The 16,348-nt window shown below is 56.7% G+C and overlaps 1 protein-coding gene across 1 annotated transcript in view; it reads right to left on the bottom strand.

Moving 5' to 3' along the window:
* Window positions 1-476: 476 nt before the first annotated feature.
* The window catches only part of ZFR2 (zinc finger RNA binding protein 2), a 43,267-nt gene continuing 27,395 nt past the window's right edge, over window positions 477-16,348 (bottom strand). Inside the window, 9 exon segments of the mRNA XM_078359587.1 lie at window positions 477-2,636; window positions 3,662-3,742; window positions 6,498-6,698; window positions 7,477-7,572; window positions 7,875-7,972; window positions 11,934-11,985; window positions 12,182-12,409; window positions 13,792-13,936; window positions 13,938-13,961. Of these exon segments, the coding sequence (XP_078215713.1) occupies window positions 2,352-2,636; window positions 3,662-3,742; window positions 6,498-6,698; window positions 7,477-7,572; window positions 7,875-7,972; window positions 11,934-11,985; window positions 12,182-12,409; window positions 13,792-13,936; window positions 13,938-13,961 (1,210 nt within the window). The 3' untranslated portion in view covers window positions 477-2,351.

The following is a 16,348-nucleotide window of genomic DNA, read 5'->3' on the forward strand; positions in this document are numbered from 1 at the left end:
CCGCCTCGGCCTCCCACAGTGCTGGGATTACAGGCGTGAGCCACTGTGCCTGGCCGAGCATTCTCTGTTTGAGACAGTCTTGCTCTGTCGCCAGGCTGGAGTGCAGTGGGGAAACGTCGGCTCACCGCAACCTCCGCCTCCCGGGTTCAAGTGTTCTCCTGCCTTAGCCTCCCAAGTAGGTGAGATCACAGGCACCGGCCACCACGCCCAGCTAACTTTTGTATTTTTAGTAGAGATGGAGTTTCACCATGTTGGCCAGGCTGGTCTCAAACTCTTGACCTCTATTGGTCCGCTGGCCTGACCTCGCAAATTGCTGGGTCCACCTAACCCGCCCGATATCTGGGCTGTAGAGTTTCTGGGAGACCCCCACTGGGGACCCTGAGAAGGAGGTGAAGGACCCAGCGTTGGGGGTCTTCACCACACATGGTAGTGACCCTACACACCGCGGGAAGGACGGCACAGCTCACACGGAAGACACGCGGTTTCCTTTATTCCCCCGTCTGCCAGTTTCCAGGCAGCTCCACAAAGACGTGCACACAGCGGGCCACGCGCAGGGTGTCCCTTCCTTCAAACACAGAGAAGCGAAACCGAGCCAGCGGCCGGAGATCAGCTCTGCCCAAAGGCGGACTCTTCTCGTCCAATGCCGCTGGGCAGCTGGCCAAAAAAACACTGACCAAGTGGGAGGTCTAAACAGGTTGGGGCGGGGGGGCTCAGAAGGGGGTGCCCCCACATCCATCAGTGCCAGGAGGTACGTGCCCACCACAGCCAGCATCCACAGGATAGCGGCACCTCCCCGGGTTCCCCAGGAACGGGTCCCGGGCCCTATTCCCACAAGGGGGGGGATTTGGGGACCCCCTGCCTCAGGGCTAGCCGCCGCCTACATCAGGGAAGGAGGGAGGAAGGACGAAAGCTGAATTCCAGGCATCAGTGACACATGTCAGAGAGGGTTTTCTCTATGAAAGGCATTCAGTGGTACAGGGCTGGGGTGGGGTGGGGATGTGTCTGGGCTCCGGGTCTGTCGGGCACATCTGTTCCCGGAGGAGGCCCAACCAGCACCCTCATCGCCTGTTGGGGTGTTCACCTGGCCCCGTGGCCCTCCCCACAGGGATGTGCCTGGCTCCGGCCCTGCTGACGTCCCGGCTGCCAAGCTGGGCAGGGGTTCTGTCTGGGCTGGGGTCCCAAGGATGCCAGCCGGGCACTCTCCTAGGCTTGTCCACACACATGGTGGGGCCCCAAAACACGACCCGCCCACGTGATTTCAAATCCACGCCACAGGGCATCCAAAGAATGTTTTGTTTTGTGTTTGAGACAGGGTCTTGCTCTGTCACCCAGGCTGGAGTTCAGTAGTGTGATCTTGGCTCACTGCAGCCTTGACCTTCTCAGCTCAGGGCATCCTACGGCCTCAGCCTCCTCAGTAGCTGGGACTGCAGGCTCGGGGCCACCACACCCGGCTAATTTTTGGGAGTCACCATATTGCTCAGGCTGATCTCAAACTCCTCGGCTCAAGTGATTAACCAACCTCAGCCCCCCAGGTGCTGGATTACAGGTGTGAGCCGCCATGCCCCGTGAGCCGCCATGCCCCCGAGCCGCCATGCCCCGCGAGCCACCATGCCCCCTGAGCCGCCATGCCCCATGAGCCGCCATGCCCCCTGAGCCGCCATGCCCCCTGAGCCGCCATGCCTGGCCCAGAGGAAGCATTTCACATCCACCCCTTCCTGCACCACGAGGTGTGTTCAGAGCCAGCGAGAAACCCTGGAGTTGAGAGTCTCCTTGCTGTACTGCTGGCCCATGTGGCTCTGGGGGACGGGGCCCTCCAGGAAGGGGCTGCCACTCCCGGTGCTGGATGGTGCCATCTCTCTAACAATTTAAGCACAAATGTTAAAATAAAAATTCCTTTAAGAGACAAGGTCCTCGTTGCCCAGGCTGCAGCGCAGTGGTGCAGAGTTCAGCGCCCTCCTAGTCTCCAGGAATCCTCCAGACTCAGCCTCCCGAGTAGCTGGGACTACAGGTGCACACCACCATGCCAGGATAATTTTTGTTTTTACTAGAGACAGGCTTTCACCATGTTAGCAGGCTGGTCTCGAACTCCTGGCCTCAGATGATCTGCCCACCTCGGCCTCCCAAAGGGCTAGGATTGCAGGTGTGAGTCACTGCACCCGGCCAGCCACCACAACAAGCTTTTAAAAATATTTTGGAGAGATGGGGGTCTCACTCTGCTGCCCAGGCTGGCCTTGAACTCTCGGGCTCAAGCAACTCGGCCTCCTAAAGTGCTGGGATTAAATGCATGCACCACGGCGCCCGGCCTCAAGCACACATTTTAAAAGAAACCAACGGAGTGTTACTCAAAGGAACTACTGTTGTCCAACGTCGGGGTGAAACAGCCGTTGGTCGGCGTCCACGTGTCCAGGAGTGCAGGGGTGCGAAGGCCGGCAGGTAGCGGGGACAGGCGGCTCATATGAGCCCCTCTCTGCCCTCTCTGCCCCCTGGCCCCGCTTCCTCTCCCCTGCGCCCTCCTTGGCCTCGCCATGCCCCCGCTGCCTCTTCCAGAACTGGGCCCCGAGCTGGTGTCTGGGTGGCAGGAGATCCATGCCCAGGACTTTGTGTGTCTACCGGAAGGCCAGCATTCGCAGGGCACGCTGCGGGGTGCACAATGCCCATCAGGACCCCCGCCCACCCTGCTCCCCGGGAGCTGGGGGCACAGAGGGGCTGGCGTCTGCGGCCACCAGCGGATGGGCCAGGCCTGTCCTGTGTCCCTCAAGACACTCTCCCCTCTTGTTTTGAGATGGAGTCTCACTCTGTCGCCCAGGCTGGAGTGCAGTGGCACCATCTCAGCTCATCGCAACCTCTGCCTCACGGGTTCAAGTGATTCTCCTGCCTCAGCCTCCCAAGTAGCTGGGATTACAAGCACCCACCACCACGCCTGGCTAGCTTTTGTATTTTTAAGTAGAGATATGGTTTCACCATGTTGGCCAGGCTGGTCTCAAACTCCTAACCTTAGGTGATCCGCCCACCTCCACCTCCCAAAGGGCTGAGATGACAGGCGTGAGCCACCGTGCCCAGACAAGACACTGCTTCCTGCGACCGCTGAGTTTGGGTCCCCGAAGGGCCCAAGGAATTTTCACTTGCTGCTGGCTGACCACCAGGACTGTCCCAGGAAGCCCCCGCTCCACTGACCACCAGCTCTTTCTGCCTCACTGGTGGGACCCCACATCCTGCGCTGCGAGCGATGCCACCGATCCCGTTTTAAAGGGCACGCATAAACGTCAGACCCAGTGCGGTTTGGGTTTTGTGCTGCTGGGAAACTTTTCTTACAAACACATGTGGAAACAAGGAAACCACAGGGGAGGGCTGGCCAGGCCAAGCTGCTGGCCATGGCTGGGTGTTTAGGACCGTGGTCAGGAGCGTGGTCAGAGAATGGTCTCCGCCAGTGAAACCTGAGGTCTGGGCCTGGTTATGGTGGTGGCTTTGGCTCTCAGCTGCCAACCCAATGTCAGCACGCCAGGCTGGCCCTGTCCCCAGGTGCAGTCCTGCCACCCACAGCCTGTACACCTCTGTGGGAGGGAAGAAGAACCCGGGCTATTTCAGGGAATGTTGCACAGCTGTATGATGGAGCTGGGACCCCTGCTGTGGATTCAGTGGCTGAGGGGCCCAGCCCTCCTACCTGGGCGCTGGCGGTCACGTCCTCCCACTCCTGGAGGGTCATGGGCTCGAGGGCGTCTGTCTGGTCTCTCTCACAGGGATCCTGGAGCCCGGAGCTGTCTTTGTGAGGGGGAGCGGGAGCAGCAAAGAAAGTGAGACGTCACCCTCATGAAACACGGTGACAAGCCCGTCCCACGACACCGCGGGGCCTTAGGGGCCCAAGCATGGGCTATACCTGCAGCCACAGTGCAGCTGACCCTCAGGCCTCACTCAGCAGGTGCAGGGGCTCACCTGGGCTCATGGGAGAGTCCTCGCAGCCCCTCAAGGCCCACTGGGCTGCCAGCATCTCCCAGGCTTTGTGTGTGTGTGCCTGTGTGCACCCTTGCATGTGCATGGGTATGCTCATGTGTCCATGGGTGTCCGTGTGCACATGCATGTTTGTGTGTGCCTGTGTCTGCCGGTCTGTGTGCATGCGTGCATGTGTATCTGTGTGCATGTATGTACCCATGTGTGCCCATGTGCATGCATGTCCATGTGTGCCTGTGTGCACGTCTGTGTGCCTGTGTATGCATGTGTGCATGTGTGTGCCTGTGTGCGTGTGCACATGCACCTGTGTGTGCATGTATGTGTGTGCCCGTGTGCATGCATGCCCATGTGTGTGTGCCCATATGTGCATGTATGTCTGTGTGGGCCACGTGCACATACATGTTTGTGTGCCTGTGAACGTATGTGCCCGTGCCTGTGTGCATGCATTCCGTGTGTCCATGTGTCTATGTATGTGTGCCTGTGCGTGCCCATATACCCATGCATGTTGTGTGTGCCTGTGCATGTCCTTATGCACAGGCACGTCTGTGTGTGCATGTGTGTGCCCGTGTCTATGTGCCTGCATGTTCGTATGTGTGCATATACACCTGCAGGTGTCTGTTCCTGTGTGCCCGTGTGCATGCATGTCCAAGTGTGTGCCCATGTATGCATGCCTGTGTGCCGTGTGCATACATGTCCATGTGTGCCCATGTGCCCGTGTGCATGCATGTCCATGTGTGCCCGTGTGCCCGCATGTGTGCGCCCGTATGCCCGCATGTGTGCCTCTGTGTGCAGTCAGTGTTCCGTGTGTGCGTTTGTGCATGCACGTCAGTGTGCCTGTGTGCACTCATACCGTGTGTGCGCCCCTGCCTGCGCATGCCCACACGCGTGCTTTAGATAATGGCTCAGGCCATGGGCCCAATGCTTTACTCTTCCTTTTCACTTGGTATCATCCTATGTCACTAAAAATGACTCAGAAACTCCTTTTCCATATCTGACCGCCTTGGCCTCCTGAAGTGCTGGGATTACAGGGGTAAGCCACCGCATCCAGCCTCCCAGCTCTTTCTCTAACTCCCACCATCCACTGAACTTCCACTGAGGAGGGCAGCCCATGGGGGGCCTCTGCCATCTCCTGACACAGCCATGGGCTGGTTTCTTTTCTTTCTTTCTTTTTTCTTTTTTTGAGATGGAGTCTCGCTCTTTTGCCCAGGCTGGAGTGCAGTGGCACAAACTCAGCTCGCTGCAACCTCCACCTCCCGGGTTCAAGTGATTCTCCTGCCTCAGCCTCCCACATGCGCTGGTTTCTTCACCCGTTTGAGCCTCAGTTTGCCCGGCTGGTCCACAGTAACATCACACGCCAGCATCATAAGCACTGCCCAACACATGGGGCCCGCCTCAGCTGAGGGGAAGGAGCCATTCTACCCCACCAGGTCCCCGCGTGGCCAGCTCCCGAGGGCTCGGGGGAACATGGGCAGTGGTGGCGTCCCAAAGCACTATGTGGGCACCTCTACATTCATAGCAGGAAAACGGGTTTCAGGGAACACAGGCCCCCTCCACGCCAGAGCAGGCCCATGCTGGTCACCCAGCACTCCTCCTAGGAGTGGAGAGATTTCCCCTAAACAATGGGTGTGTAAGGCTGGGTGCGGTGGCTCACCCATGTAATTCCAGCCCTTAGGGAGGCCGAGGTGGGCGGATCACCTGGGGTCAGGAGTTCGAGATCAGCCTGGCCAACATGGTGAAACCCCATCTCTACTGAAAATACCAACATTAGCCGGGCATGGGGGTGGTCACCTGTAATCCCAGCTACTTGGGGGCCCAAGGCTGGAGAATCACTTGAACCAGGAGGCAGAGGTTACAGTGAGCCGATATTGTATCACTGCACTCCAGCACGGGTGACAAAGCAAGACTCCATCTCAAGAAAAACACAAACCCTCCCCCAAACAAATAAAGGTAGGTGTCCCCTGAGGCCCTTGGTTTTGAATATAGCCAAGGGTGGTTGGGGCTAGGGTGTGACGGGGCCTGCTTGCCTGAGAACCAGGTTCTGGGCACGGAGGAGAGGGTCTGGCAGGGGGACGGTGTGTGTAGCACGTGAATGTCCCTTCAATTTCAGAGGCAGTAACGTCATGGACAGATATGGTCACTTCTCAAACACTCACGCAGAAGCTGAAAGACTTAAAAGCTTCCCTAGGCCGGGCACAGTGGCTGACGCCTGTAATCCCAGCACTTTGGGAGGCCAAGGCAGGAGGATTGCTTGAGCCCAGGAGTTTGAGACCAGCCTGGGCAATGTAGCAAGATCCCTACAAAGCAATTTAAAAATTGGTGGTGGCATGCGCCTGTGGTCCCAGCTGCTTGGGAGGCTGAGGTGGGAGGATCACTTGAGCCCAGGATGTTGAGGCTGCAGTGAGCTACGATGGTGTCACTGCACTCTGGCCTGGGCAACAGAGCACGTCTCTGTCTCAAGTTAAAAAATAAAAATAGGTGAGGCACGGTGGTTCAGGTCTATAATCCCAGCACTTTGGAAGGCTGAGGCAGGCGGGTCACCTGAGGTCAGGAGTTTGAGATGAGCCCGACCAATAGGACAAAACCCCGTCCCTACTAAAAATACAAGAATCAGCTGGGTGTGGTGGTGGGCACCTGTAATCCCAGCTACTCAGGAGGCTGAGGCAGGAGCATTGCTCGAGCCCGGGAGGCAGAGGTTGCAGTGAGCCGAGATCGCGCCGCTGCACTCCAGCCTGGGTGACAGAGTGAGACGCCATCTAAAAACATAAGTAAGTAAACAAAATAAAATTTAAAAGGAGACTGTGTTTTTTTTAAAAAAGCCTCCATACTGGGCTGCGTTCTGGACACTGGGCAGTGGGTGGGGGCGGTGGGGGTAAGGGACAGGGCCCTGTGGGAGGGACCAGAGGTAAGATGCCACTCTGCCATGAGATGGGGGACACCTGCAGGGCAGGGGAGGAGGCCAGGTGTGGACAGCTGGCCTGTGGCTGGTGGAGAAGGTGTGGGGACTAGGTGGGGACCTGGGGTCTTCGTGGGGAGCATGGGGATGGGGCCTGCTCTGTGAACCTTGTTGGGGGAGGGGGTTCTGCTCCTTTTCCCTCCCCTCCCTACTGGGAGGGGCTGGGGGGTGGTGTCAGAGCCACAGGGGGTCTTCTCCCCTCCAGAGCAGGTGGGTCTGGGCTGGGTCAACCAGAGGCCGGCATGCAGCCAGGATGGGGGGTCCCGCTTCCTGTCCTCTGCCTGGGCCCCTCCACCCAGTGCCACAAGGTCAAGCGGTCACTGCTTATTTCCCTGGCCAGTCTCGAATTTGCATGCAACGTTCTATGTTTTGAATAATGGCAGTCAAATGAGGCTGTGGAGGGGCCGTGTCCCCCGCCCAGGGGACCTCAGAGGCTCCCACACCCTGTCTTGAGCACTAGGTCTCTCGCTGGCCCCTTTGAGGGAAGCCGCACTCTGGGAAAGGGGCTGTCTCGGCCTTGGCCTGTCCAGGCCATGGAGCCCCTTGGGGTTCCCAGTGGAGGGCTGGGCACACCTTACCCAGGCTGGCAGGGCCCCCCAGGTGGGCACGCACCGGCAGAGGTCTCGCAGGACCTTGATGGCGATCACACATAGCTGCAGGCCGCTGGCTCGAGCCTTCAGGGGAGAAGCGCATGGTTAGCTCTCGGGGGCTCACGTGGTCACACGGGCGTGAACCCCAGGGAGGATGATGTAGAGCCTGGCTGGCCTCAAAGGTGACAGGTGGAAGCAGAGTCCACCTCAAGTTTAATCCCACCAGGCCATTGAGTGGCCACTCATGAGCCAGGAAGCTGATGGTGAGCATCCTGGTCTTCGTGGGGAGCCCACGGGCTGAGGCGGCCATGCTGGGTCGGGCTGATGCCTCTGAACCATGTTCCCCCAAGCTGCCCCTCCCCCCGCTCCACCCCTGCCCCCCTGACCTGAAACCACCTGGCATGACGGAGGGCGGCCAGGGACTCCAGGCACCTCTCCCGGCTCAGGACGTCACCTGGGTCAGCCTGTGGCTCCCCCACACCTCCTAGAAGAAAAACCTCGAGGTATGTGGGGAAGGTGCCCTGTCCCGCTCTGCTCCCGACGGGGTGAGGGGCTCAGTTTGTGCCCCTCAATCCTTTTTTTTTTTTTTTTTTTTGAGACACAGTCACCTAGGCAGTGGCATGATCTCGGCTCATTGCAACCTCCGCCTCCCGGGTTCAAGTGATTCTCCTGCTCAGCCTCGTGAGCAGCTGAGATTATAGGTGCCCACCACCACGTTTGGCTAATTTTTGTATTTTTCGTAGAGACGGGGTTTCACCACGTTGGCCTGGCTGGTCTCTAACTCCTGACCTCAGGTGATTCTCACGCCTCGGCCTCCCAAAGTGCTGGCCACCGTGCCTGGCCTCAATCCTTTAGGCCTCGTTTGATTCATCTGGGGAGCGATGGTCCTCCGGTGAGGACTGGACAAACCGATCCTGGAAAACCTCACCTTCCGGGGAGTTCCGAGCTTACCGATTGCTACGGAGGGATTTCAGCCCTGACGCTCTTGGTTAGTCAACTAGGGCGAAGACAGGAAACTATGAACTAAGCCACGTTTCTAGAAACTTCCCCATGCATCATGGAAAGGGAGAAAGTGGGTCAGATTTCAACACGTCCTGTCATTGACAACGACGACCCCTGAGTCTGGGAGAGATGTGGGTCCCTGTTCCCTCCCCGGTTCTTATTTCCCTTTACGACTATTTTTCTCGGCCGGGCGTGGTGGCTCACACCTGTAATCCCAGCACTTTGGGAGGCTGAGGCGGGCAGATCACGAGGTCAGGAGTTCAAGACCAGCCTGACCAACATGGTGAAACCCCGTCTCTACTAAAAAATACAAAAATTAGCTGGGCGTGGTGGCGAGTGTCTATAATCCCAGCTATGTGGGAGGCTGAGGCAGGAGAACTGCTTGAACTGGGACCCGGGAGGCAGAGGTTGCAGTGAGCCGAGATTGCGCCACTGCCCTCCAGCCTGGGCGACAGAGCAAGACTCCGTCTCAAAAAAAAAAAAAGAATATTTTTCTCAGCTGGGCACAGTGGCTCACACCTGTAATCCCAGCACTTTGGGAGGCCGAGGTAGGCAGATCACGAGGTCAAGAGTTCAAGGCTATCCTGGCCAACATGGCGAAAACCCATCTCTACTAAAAATTCAAAAATTAGCCAGGCGTGGTGGTACGTGCCTGTAATCCCAGCTACTCGGAAGGCTGAGGCAAGAGAATCACTTGAACCGGAGGAGCAGAGGTTGCAGTGAGCTGAGATCTCGCCAATGCCCTCCAGCCTGCGTGACAGAGTAAGATTCCATCACAAAAAAGAAAATGTTTTTTCTCAACTGTACACAGTGGCTCACACCTGTAATCCCAGCACTTTGGGAGGCTGAGGCAGGAGGATCGCTTGAGCCCACGAGTTTGAGATCAGCCTGGGCAACACGGTGAGACCCTGTTTCTACAAAAAATAAAATTAGCCGGTGTGGTGGCACACGCCTGTGGTCCCAGCTATTCGGGAGGCTGAGGTGGAAGGATTGCTGGAGCCCCAGAGGTCGAGGCTGCAGTGAGCTATGACTGCACCACGGCGCTCCAGCCTGGCCCACAGTGAGACCCTGTGTCTTAAAAACCAAGAAACAAAATGGGCTATTTTTCTTATTTCATTCAATACTGTGGGAGACCCTGGGTTCATGTAGGTCACGTGATGGCACACAGGTGCTGGTCTGTCAGGGAAATTACTCCTTTGGGGCCGAGAGGGAAATGACAGAGGTGTAGATGAGGAATGGTTTTTTAAATTTTTATTTTTATGTATCTAGAGGCAGGGTCTCACTCTGTGGCCCAGGCTGGAGTGCAGTGGTGCGATCGTAGCTCGCTGCAGCCTCCAACTCCTGCCTCAGCCTCCTGAGTAGCTGGGACTCCAGGTGTGCGCCACCACACCTGGCTAATATTTATGTATTTAGAGATGGAGTCTCTCTCTGTCACCCAGGCTGGAGTGCAATGGCACGATTTCGGCTCACTGCAACCTCCGCCTCCTGGGTTCAAGCAATTCTCCTGCCTCAGCCTCCCGAGTAGCTGGTGTTACAGGTGCCTGCCACCACGCCTGGCTAATTTTTTATATTTTCAGTAGAGACGGGGTTTCACCATGTTGGCCAGGCTGGTCTCGAATTCCTGACCTCAGGTGAACTGCCAGCCTTGTGCTGGGATTGCAGGCGTGAGCCACAGCACCTGGTCAATTTTCTTTTTTTCTTTTTAGAGATGGGGGTCTCACTACCTGGCCCAGGCTGGTCTGGAATTCCCGGAGTCAAGCGATCCTCCCACCTCGATCTCCAAATGTGCCAGGATTAGAGCCATGGACCACTGTGGCCAGCCTAGAAAGGGAGTTTTAGAAGCTCACGTCCCCACCACGCTGTGCCCGGGGAGGGGAAATGGGCAGGAAAAGGCGGACAGGAAGTGCAGTTTCCTGGGGGGCGGCTCACGGGGCTCTTCTGTCGCTGATCTGTCCTCGCAGAAGGATTTCCGCTCACTTAATCACCCACCCAAGTCAGGAAAGAGCCACTGTCTAGTGGCCGCCAACCCTTTACCCGTCCCCCGCCCCCGCCATTTCCCAACCGCCTCTGAGTTTGTCGGAGCCTTCAGCTAGCACCGAAAGGCTCTCTGTTCGCCACACTGTACTTCTTTTTTAGATGACTATTTATGAGGACCGATCATGGCTTCCCACTTGATGATTTAAAGGTTCTCCTTAAAAAAAAAAAAAAAAAAACAAGGGCCAGGCGCGGTGGCTCACGCCTGTAATCCCAGCACTTTGGGAGGCCGAGGCGGGTGGATCATGAGGTCAAGAGATTGAGACCATCCTGGTCAACATGGTGAAACACTGTCGTCTCTACTAAAAATACAAAAAATTAGCCGGGCCTGGTGGCGCGTGCCTGTAATCCCAGCTACTCAGGAGGCTGAGGCAGGAGAATTGCCTGAACCCAGGAGGCGGAGGTTGTCATGAGCCGAGATGGCGCCATTGCACTCCAGCCTGGGCTACAAGAGCAAGACTCTGTCTCAAAAAACAAAACAAAAAACTTAAGCTTTAAAAAGCAAATGGGGATGGCTGGGTATGGTGGCTCACGCCTGTAATCCCAGCACTTTGGGAGGCCGAGGCAGGCAGATCACCTGAGATTGAGAGTTTGAGACCAGCCCGACTAACATGGTGAAACCCCGTCTCTACTAAAAATACAAAAATTGGCCGGGCGCAGTGGCTCACGCCTGTAATCCCAGCTACTCAGGAAGCGGAGGCAGGAGAATCGCTTGAACCTGGGAGGTGGAGGTTGCAGTGAGCCGAGATCACGCCACTGCACTCCAGCCTGGGCAACAGAGCAAGACTCTGTCTCAAAAAAACAAAAAAACGAATGGGGCTGGGCAAGGTGGCTCACGCCTGTAATCCCAGTTCTTTTAGAGGCTGAGGCAGGCAGATCGCCTGAGGTCAAGAGTTTGAGACCAGCCTGACCTGGTAAAACCCCATCTCTACTAAAAATATAAAACAATTAGCACTGCGTGGTGGCTCAGGCCTGTAGTCTCAGCTGCCTGAGAGGCTGAGGCGGGAGAATTGCTTGAACCCGGGAGGCGGAGGATACAATGAGCTGTGACCATCCCACTGCACTCCAGCCTGGGGGACAGAGCAAGAGTCCATGTCAAAAAACAAACAAAAAACCCAAATCACTTGAAAGAGAAACATCAGTAGGTCACGCCCTCAGTTATGACCAAAAACGATTATGAACGGGTGAAAGACAACAGGAGTTTTGCCAACTGCTCTAGAGACTGTTCTGGAAGATTCCATAGCTGGCTGAGACTTCGGGAGCAGACATGCAGTGCGTTACCGATGCCCGCCTCTGCAGGGGTCGCTGGCCAAGACCCTCACTGCCCCCAGCCTGGCCCAGCCCCTCACCCATCCTCCCAGGCCTGGCAGGTCTGGCTTTCAGCGCCCCCGAGCCCCCACGTCCCTAACCAGTGGCACTGGGACCGCGGTGACTGATGGACACAGTCAAACTGAGCTTCTGCTGTGACACAGGAGAAATGGCTCAGACCTGCCTGTTGCCGCCAGGGCTGGTGTCACCAGTGCTGGAGAAGCAGGTGCCACCCCTGGGTAAGGGAAGGGAGGGGACATGCTGCTGCTCATCAACTCACCCCCTCTGCTGCCCCTCACCCCCTCTGCTGCCGCGAGACCCAGCTCCCGTGTGACCCATGGAAGCCTCAGGGGGACAGCAGTGCTGGAGGATGGCTGCTGCTGCATTTCCTGCTCAGGCCTGAGTGTGGGCAGTGACCCAGGGAAGTGCTCGGGGGACAGTGGCTGGAAGGAAGGGCTGCGCCACACCTGGGTCCATGGAGGGATATGGTGACCTGCATCCTGGGCTCCTCGCAGGAGGAGATGACGATGTTGGCTTCAGGGTCAGAGGAGACCTCATACTCATCCTCGGTCACCATCTGGGAGGGGCAAACACAACACAAGGCCACCTTACTGCAGCCCCGGATCGTGTGAATCAGCCAGGACGCGGTTGGTGTGTACAAGTTACCCCTGTCAAGCCTCCCACACTTGCTGCCTGGGTGCCCGGCCCTGTGCCCCGTGTCTGCAACCTCCAAATGAGCGAGACACAGCTGCAGCCCCCCAGTGTGGAGATACGTGCAGACAACAGACCCTGTGACGTAAGGAGCCTCCATATGTAAAGAGCACCTGCAATTCAGTAAAAGAAAGACCAGCAATCCACCAAAAAACTGGCAACTGGCAGAAAAAGAAACACAATAGTCCTTTTTACACAACATCACACGTTACCCCATGGTCAGGGAGGAGTGAATTAAAACTACAATGAGGTGCCCTCAGCTCCCGTGAGGACATAACTCAAGAGGTCTGTGCTGCAGTCTGGCCTTCCTGTCCACGGTCACCACTCTCCATGTGGCCTGTGCCCACCCCTGAGCCTGGCCTCCCACCTGAAACCCACCTCTCCTCATCCTCCATCCCTTCCCTTCTCAGGGCCTCCCTGCTGCAAAGCAGCCCCAGGAGCTCTGCTGACATCACGGGGTGGATGCTGCCAGCCTCCCACAGCCTTAGCCGGGGCTGTGTCTGAGCCACGTCATGTTGCAGGTGTGCAGGAAAAGATGCAACCCGTGAAGTCAGAGCATGTCGCTCCCCTGCTCAAAACCCTCTAGCCTCCCGACCTCCGAGAATGCAATCCTACCTCCGGGTATGGCCTTCAGGCCCGGCTTGATCCAGGCGCCCTCTCATCCCCTCACACCCACCCCTCCTCGCCCTGGGCCTCCTGCTTTGGGCTTTGCAGGTGCTGGTCCTTCTATGGGGAATAGTGTCTACCCAATCAGGCACTGCCCAGCCCCCAGGGACTGTGACAGACACTCAGGAAGAACGGACTACTCTGGGGACCGAGTTTTCATTTTTCTTTTTCTTTTTCTTGTTTTATTTTTTGAGACGAAGCCTCACTCTGTTGCCCAGGCTGGAGCGCAGTGGTGCGATCTTGGCTCGTTGCAACCTCCGCCTCCAGGGCTCAAACGATTCTCCTTCCTCAGCCTCCTGAGTGGCTGGGATTACAGGCGCCCGCCACCATGCCTGGCTAATTTTGGTATTTTTAGTAGAAACAGGGTTTTGCCATGTTGGCCAGGCTGGTCTTGAACTCCTGACTTCAGGTGATCCATCTGCCTCAGCCTCCCAAAGTGCTGGGATTACAGGCGTGAGCCACCTCGCCTGGCCTGCTTCTTGTATCTTAAAGTCGTGTTGTAACGAAGGTCCCCATTCCATCTAGGAGCTCAAGGGGCTGCGGGGAGAGGGCTAGCAGCGATGAGCGGGGTCCTGACCTCACCTGGAGCTGACGGGGCAGCTGCTGAGTGATCCTCTGCAGCAGGCTGTGCGTGGGCTTCATGGAGCAGAGCAGAGCGAGACACACATTCCTGTCCCCACGCAGGAGGAGGCCCTTCGCCAGGATGCCTACCCGCATGACTCCTTTGGACCCGAGCCTGGGGGGCCACGCTGCTGTGGGAACAAAGCCACAGATGTGTACCATCAGCGGAGAGGCACCGGGTGCCCCAGCTGCCTCGCTCCTGAGCTACGGGGACCCTGAAATTTGCAAAGGGTCTCTACACCTTGGCATCCTCATCTATGAAATGGGACCAGGCCACTCTGTCCAAGGTGCTTGCAGAATGAAATGGGACACTTTGAGATCTGTCTCGGAGGTGCTGCCACTGGGCAAGCCTCGGGGTAGCCAAGACAGTGGCCAAATCCACATTTTCCTTCCTCGTGAGCAAACGCCGAGCCCCAGGCACAGCCCGAGAGGTCTGAGGGCTGCAGCATTCATGCACTTTGTCACATTGTTGTTTCGGCTTCACGTGGGTTCCAGAAAAAAACAGAAAGCAAATGCTTCTTTGTGCCCTCGATTCAGTGGGATTAAGAAAACTCAGGAACCCAGGATGGGCGCGGTGGCTCACACCTGTAATCCCAGCACTTTGGGAGGCCGAGGCGGGCAGATCACATGAGGTCAGGAGTCTGAGACCAGCCTGGCCAACTTGGGGAAACTCCATCTCTACTAACAATACAAAAATGGCTGCCTGTAATCTCAGCTACTCGGGAGGCTGAGACAGGAGAACTGCTTGAACCCGGGAGGCAGAGGTTGCGGTGAGCCAAGATCACGTCACTGAACTCCAGCCTGGGAGACAGGGTGAGACTCTGTCTCAAAATAATTATAACAACATAATAATAATTAAAATAAAAATTAGCTGGGTGTGGTGGTACCTGCCTGTAGTTCTGGTACTTGGAAGGCTGAGGCAGGAGAATCACTTGAACCCAGGAGGGGGCAGAGGTTGCTGAGCCGGAATCACACCACTGCACTCCAGGCTGGACGGCAGAGTGCGAATCAGCCTCAAAAAAAAAGCAGCAGGCAAGGTCCTGGTGCTGATTGTACTGGGACATTTTGCAATGCACAGTGTGAGGCTCACACTTCCTCTGTGGAGTCAGTACTCTCTACTCCAGCAGAAGGAAGCCCTCAGGCAGAGTGGAGGAGCCGGACATGAAAGGCCACATGGTGTGTGACCCCATTTCTATGAACTGTCTAACGCAGGCCAATCCACAGAGGCGGGGGCGGGGGGCACACGTGGGCGTTTGCTTCATCGAGACAGAGTTTCAGTTTGGGAAGATGAGACCGATCTAGGGATGGACGGGGTGACGGCGGCACACCGGTGTGAAGTTTCATGCCCCTGGACAGTGCACTTGGACATGGTGAAAATGCTAAGGATTGTGTTAGGTAGATTTTACCACAAAAGAAAAGCTTTCAGGCTGGGCACAGTGGCTCACACCTACAATCCCAGCACTTTGGGAGGCCAAGGTGGGCTGATCGCCTGCGGTCAGGAGTTCAAGACCAGCCTGACCAACATGGTGAAACCCCGTCTCTACTAAAAATACAAAAATTAGCTGGGCGTGGTGGCGCGTGCCTGTAATCCCAGCTTCTCAGGAGGCCGAGGCAGGAGAATCACTTGAACCCTGGAGAAGGAGGTTGTGGTGAGCTGAGGTAGAGCCACCACACTCCAGCCCGGGTGACAGAGCAAGACTCTGTCAAAAAAAAAAAAAAAGGAAAGCATTCAAAGAGGAAAGCGAACCTGTAACCTCCTGGCACTTTGGGAGGCTGAGATGGGAGGATCGCTTGAGCCCAGGAGCCCAGGAGTTCAAGACCAGCCTGGCCAACACAGCAAGATCCTATTTCTTTTACTTTTTTTTTCAGATGGCGTCTCTGTCTATCTCCCAGGCTGGAGTGCACTGGTGCGGTTTCAGCTCACTGCAGCCTCCGCCTCCCGTGTTCAGGCGATTCTCCTGCCTCAGCCTCCCGAGTAGCTGCGACTGTAGACAACGCGCCACCACACCTGGCTAATTTTTTTGTATTTTCAGTAGAGATGGGTTTCACCGTGTTAACCAGGATGGTCTCGATCTCCTGACCTCATGATCCGGCCACCTCAGCCTCCCAAAGTGCTGGGATTACAGGCGTGAGCCACCGCGCCCAGTTGTTAGACCCCCCATTTCTACAAAAAGTTAACAATTAGCTGGGTGTGGTGGAGGCCGCCTATAGTCCCAGCTACTCGGGGGGCTGAGGCGGGAGGATCGCTTACACATGGGGGTCTGAGGCTCAGTGAGCTCTGACCACACCGCTGCCTACTCCAGCCTGGGTAACAGATCCTGCTTCTAAAAAAAAAAACAAAAAAAACCCCAGCACCTTCCAGAGCAGGAAGGACTTTGAAACAAGGGAACTCCCACTCGGATGACTTAACTCCGCGGCAATGACTTAGGAGACGCAGGGACTTTCTTGCTTCCTAAGAATCACAGGGGCATGGAGCTGATTCACACGGGCGCTCAGTGCCGTGAGCTACTGGTTACTC

Source organism: Callithrix jacchus, chromosome 22, assembly GCF_049354715.1.
Source record: "Callithrix jacchus isolate 240 chromosome 22, calJac240_pri, whole genome shotgun sequence".
Taxonomy (NCBI): Eukaryota; Metazoa; Chordata; class Mammalia; order Primates; family Cebidae; genus Callithrix; species Callithrix jacchus.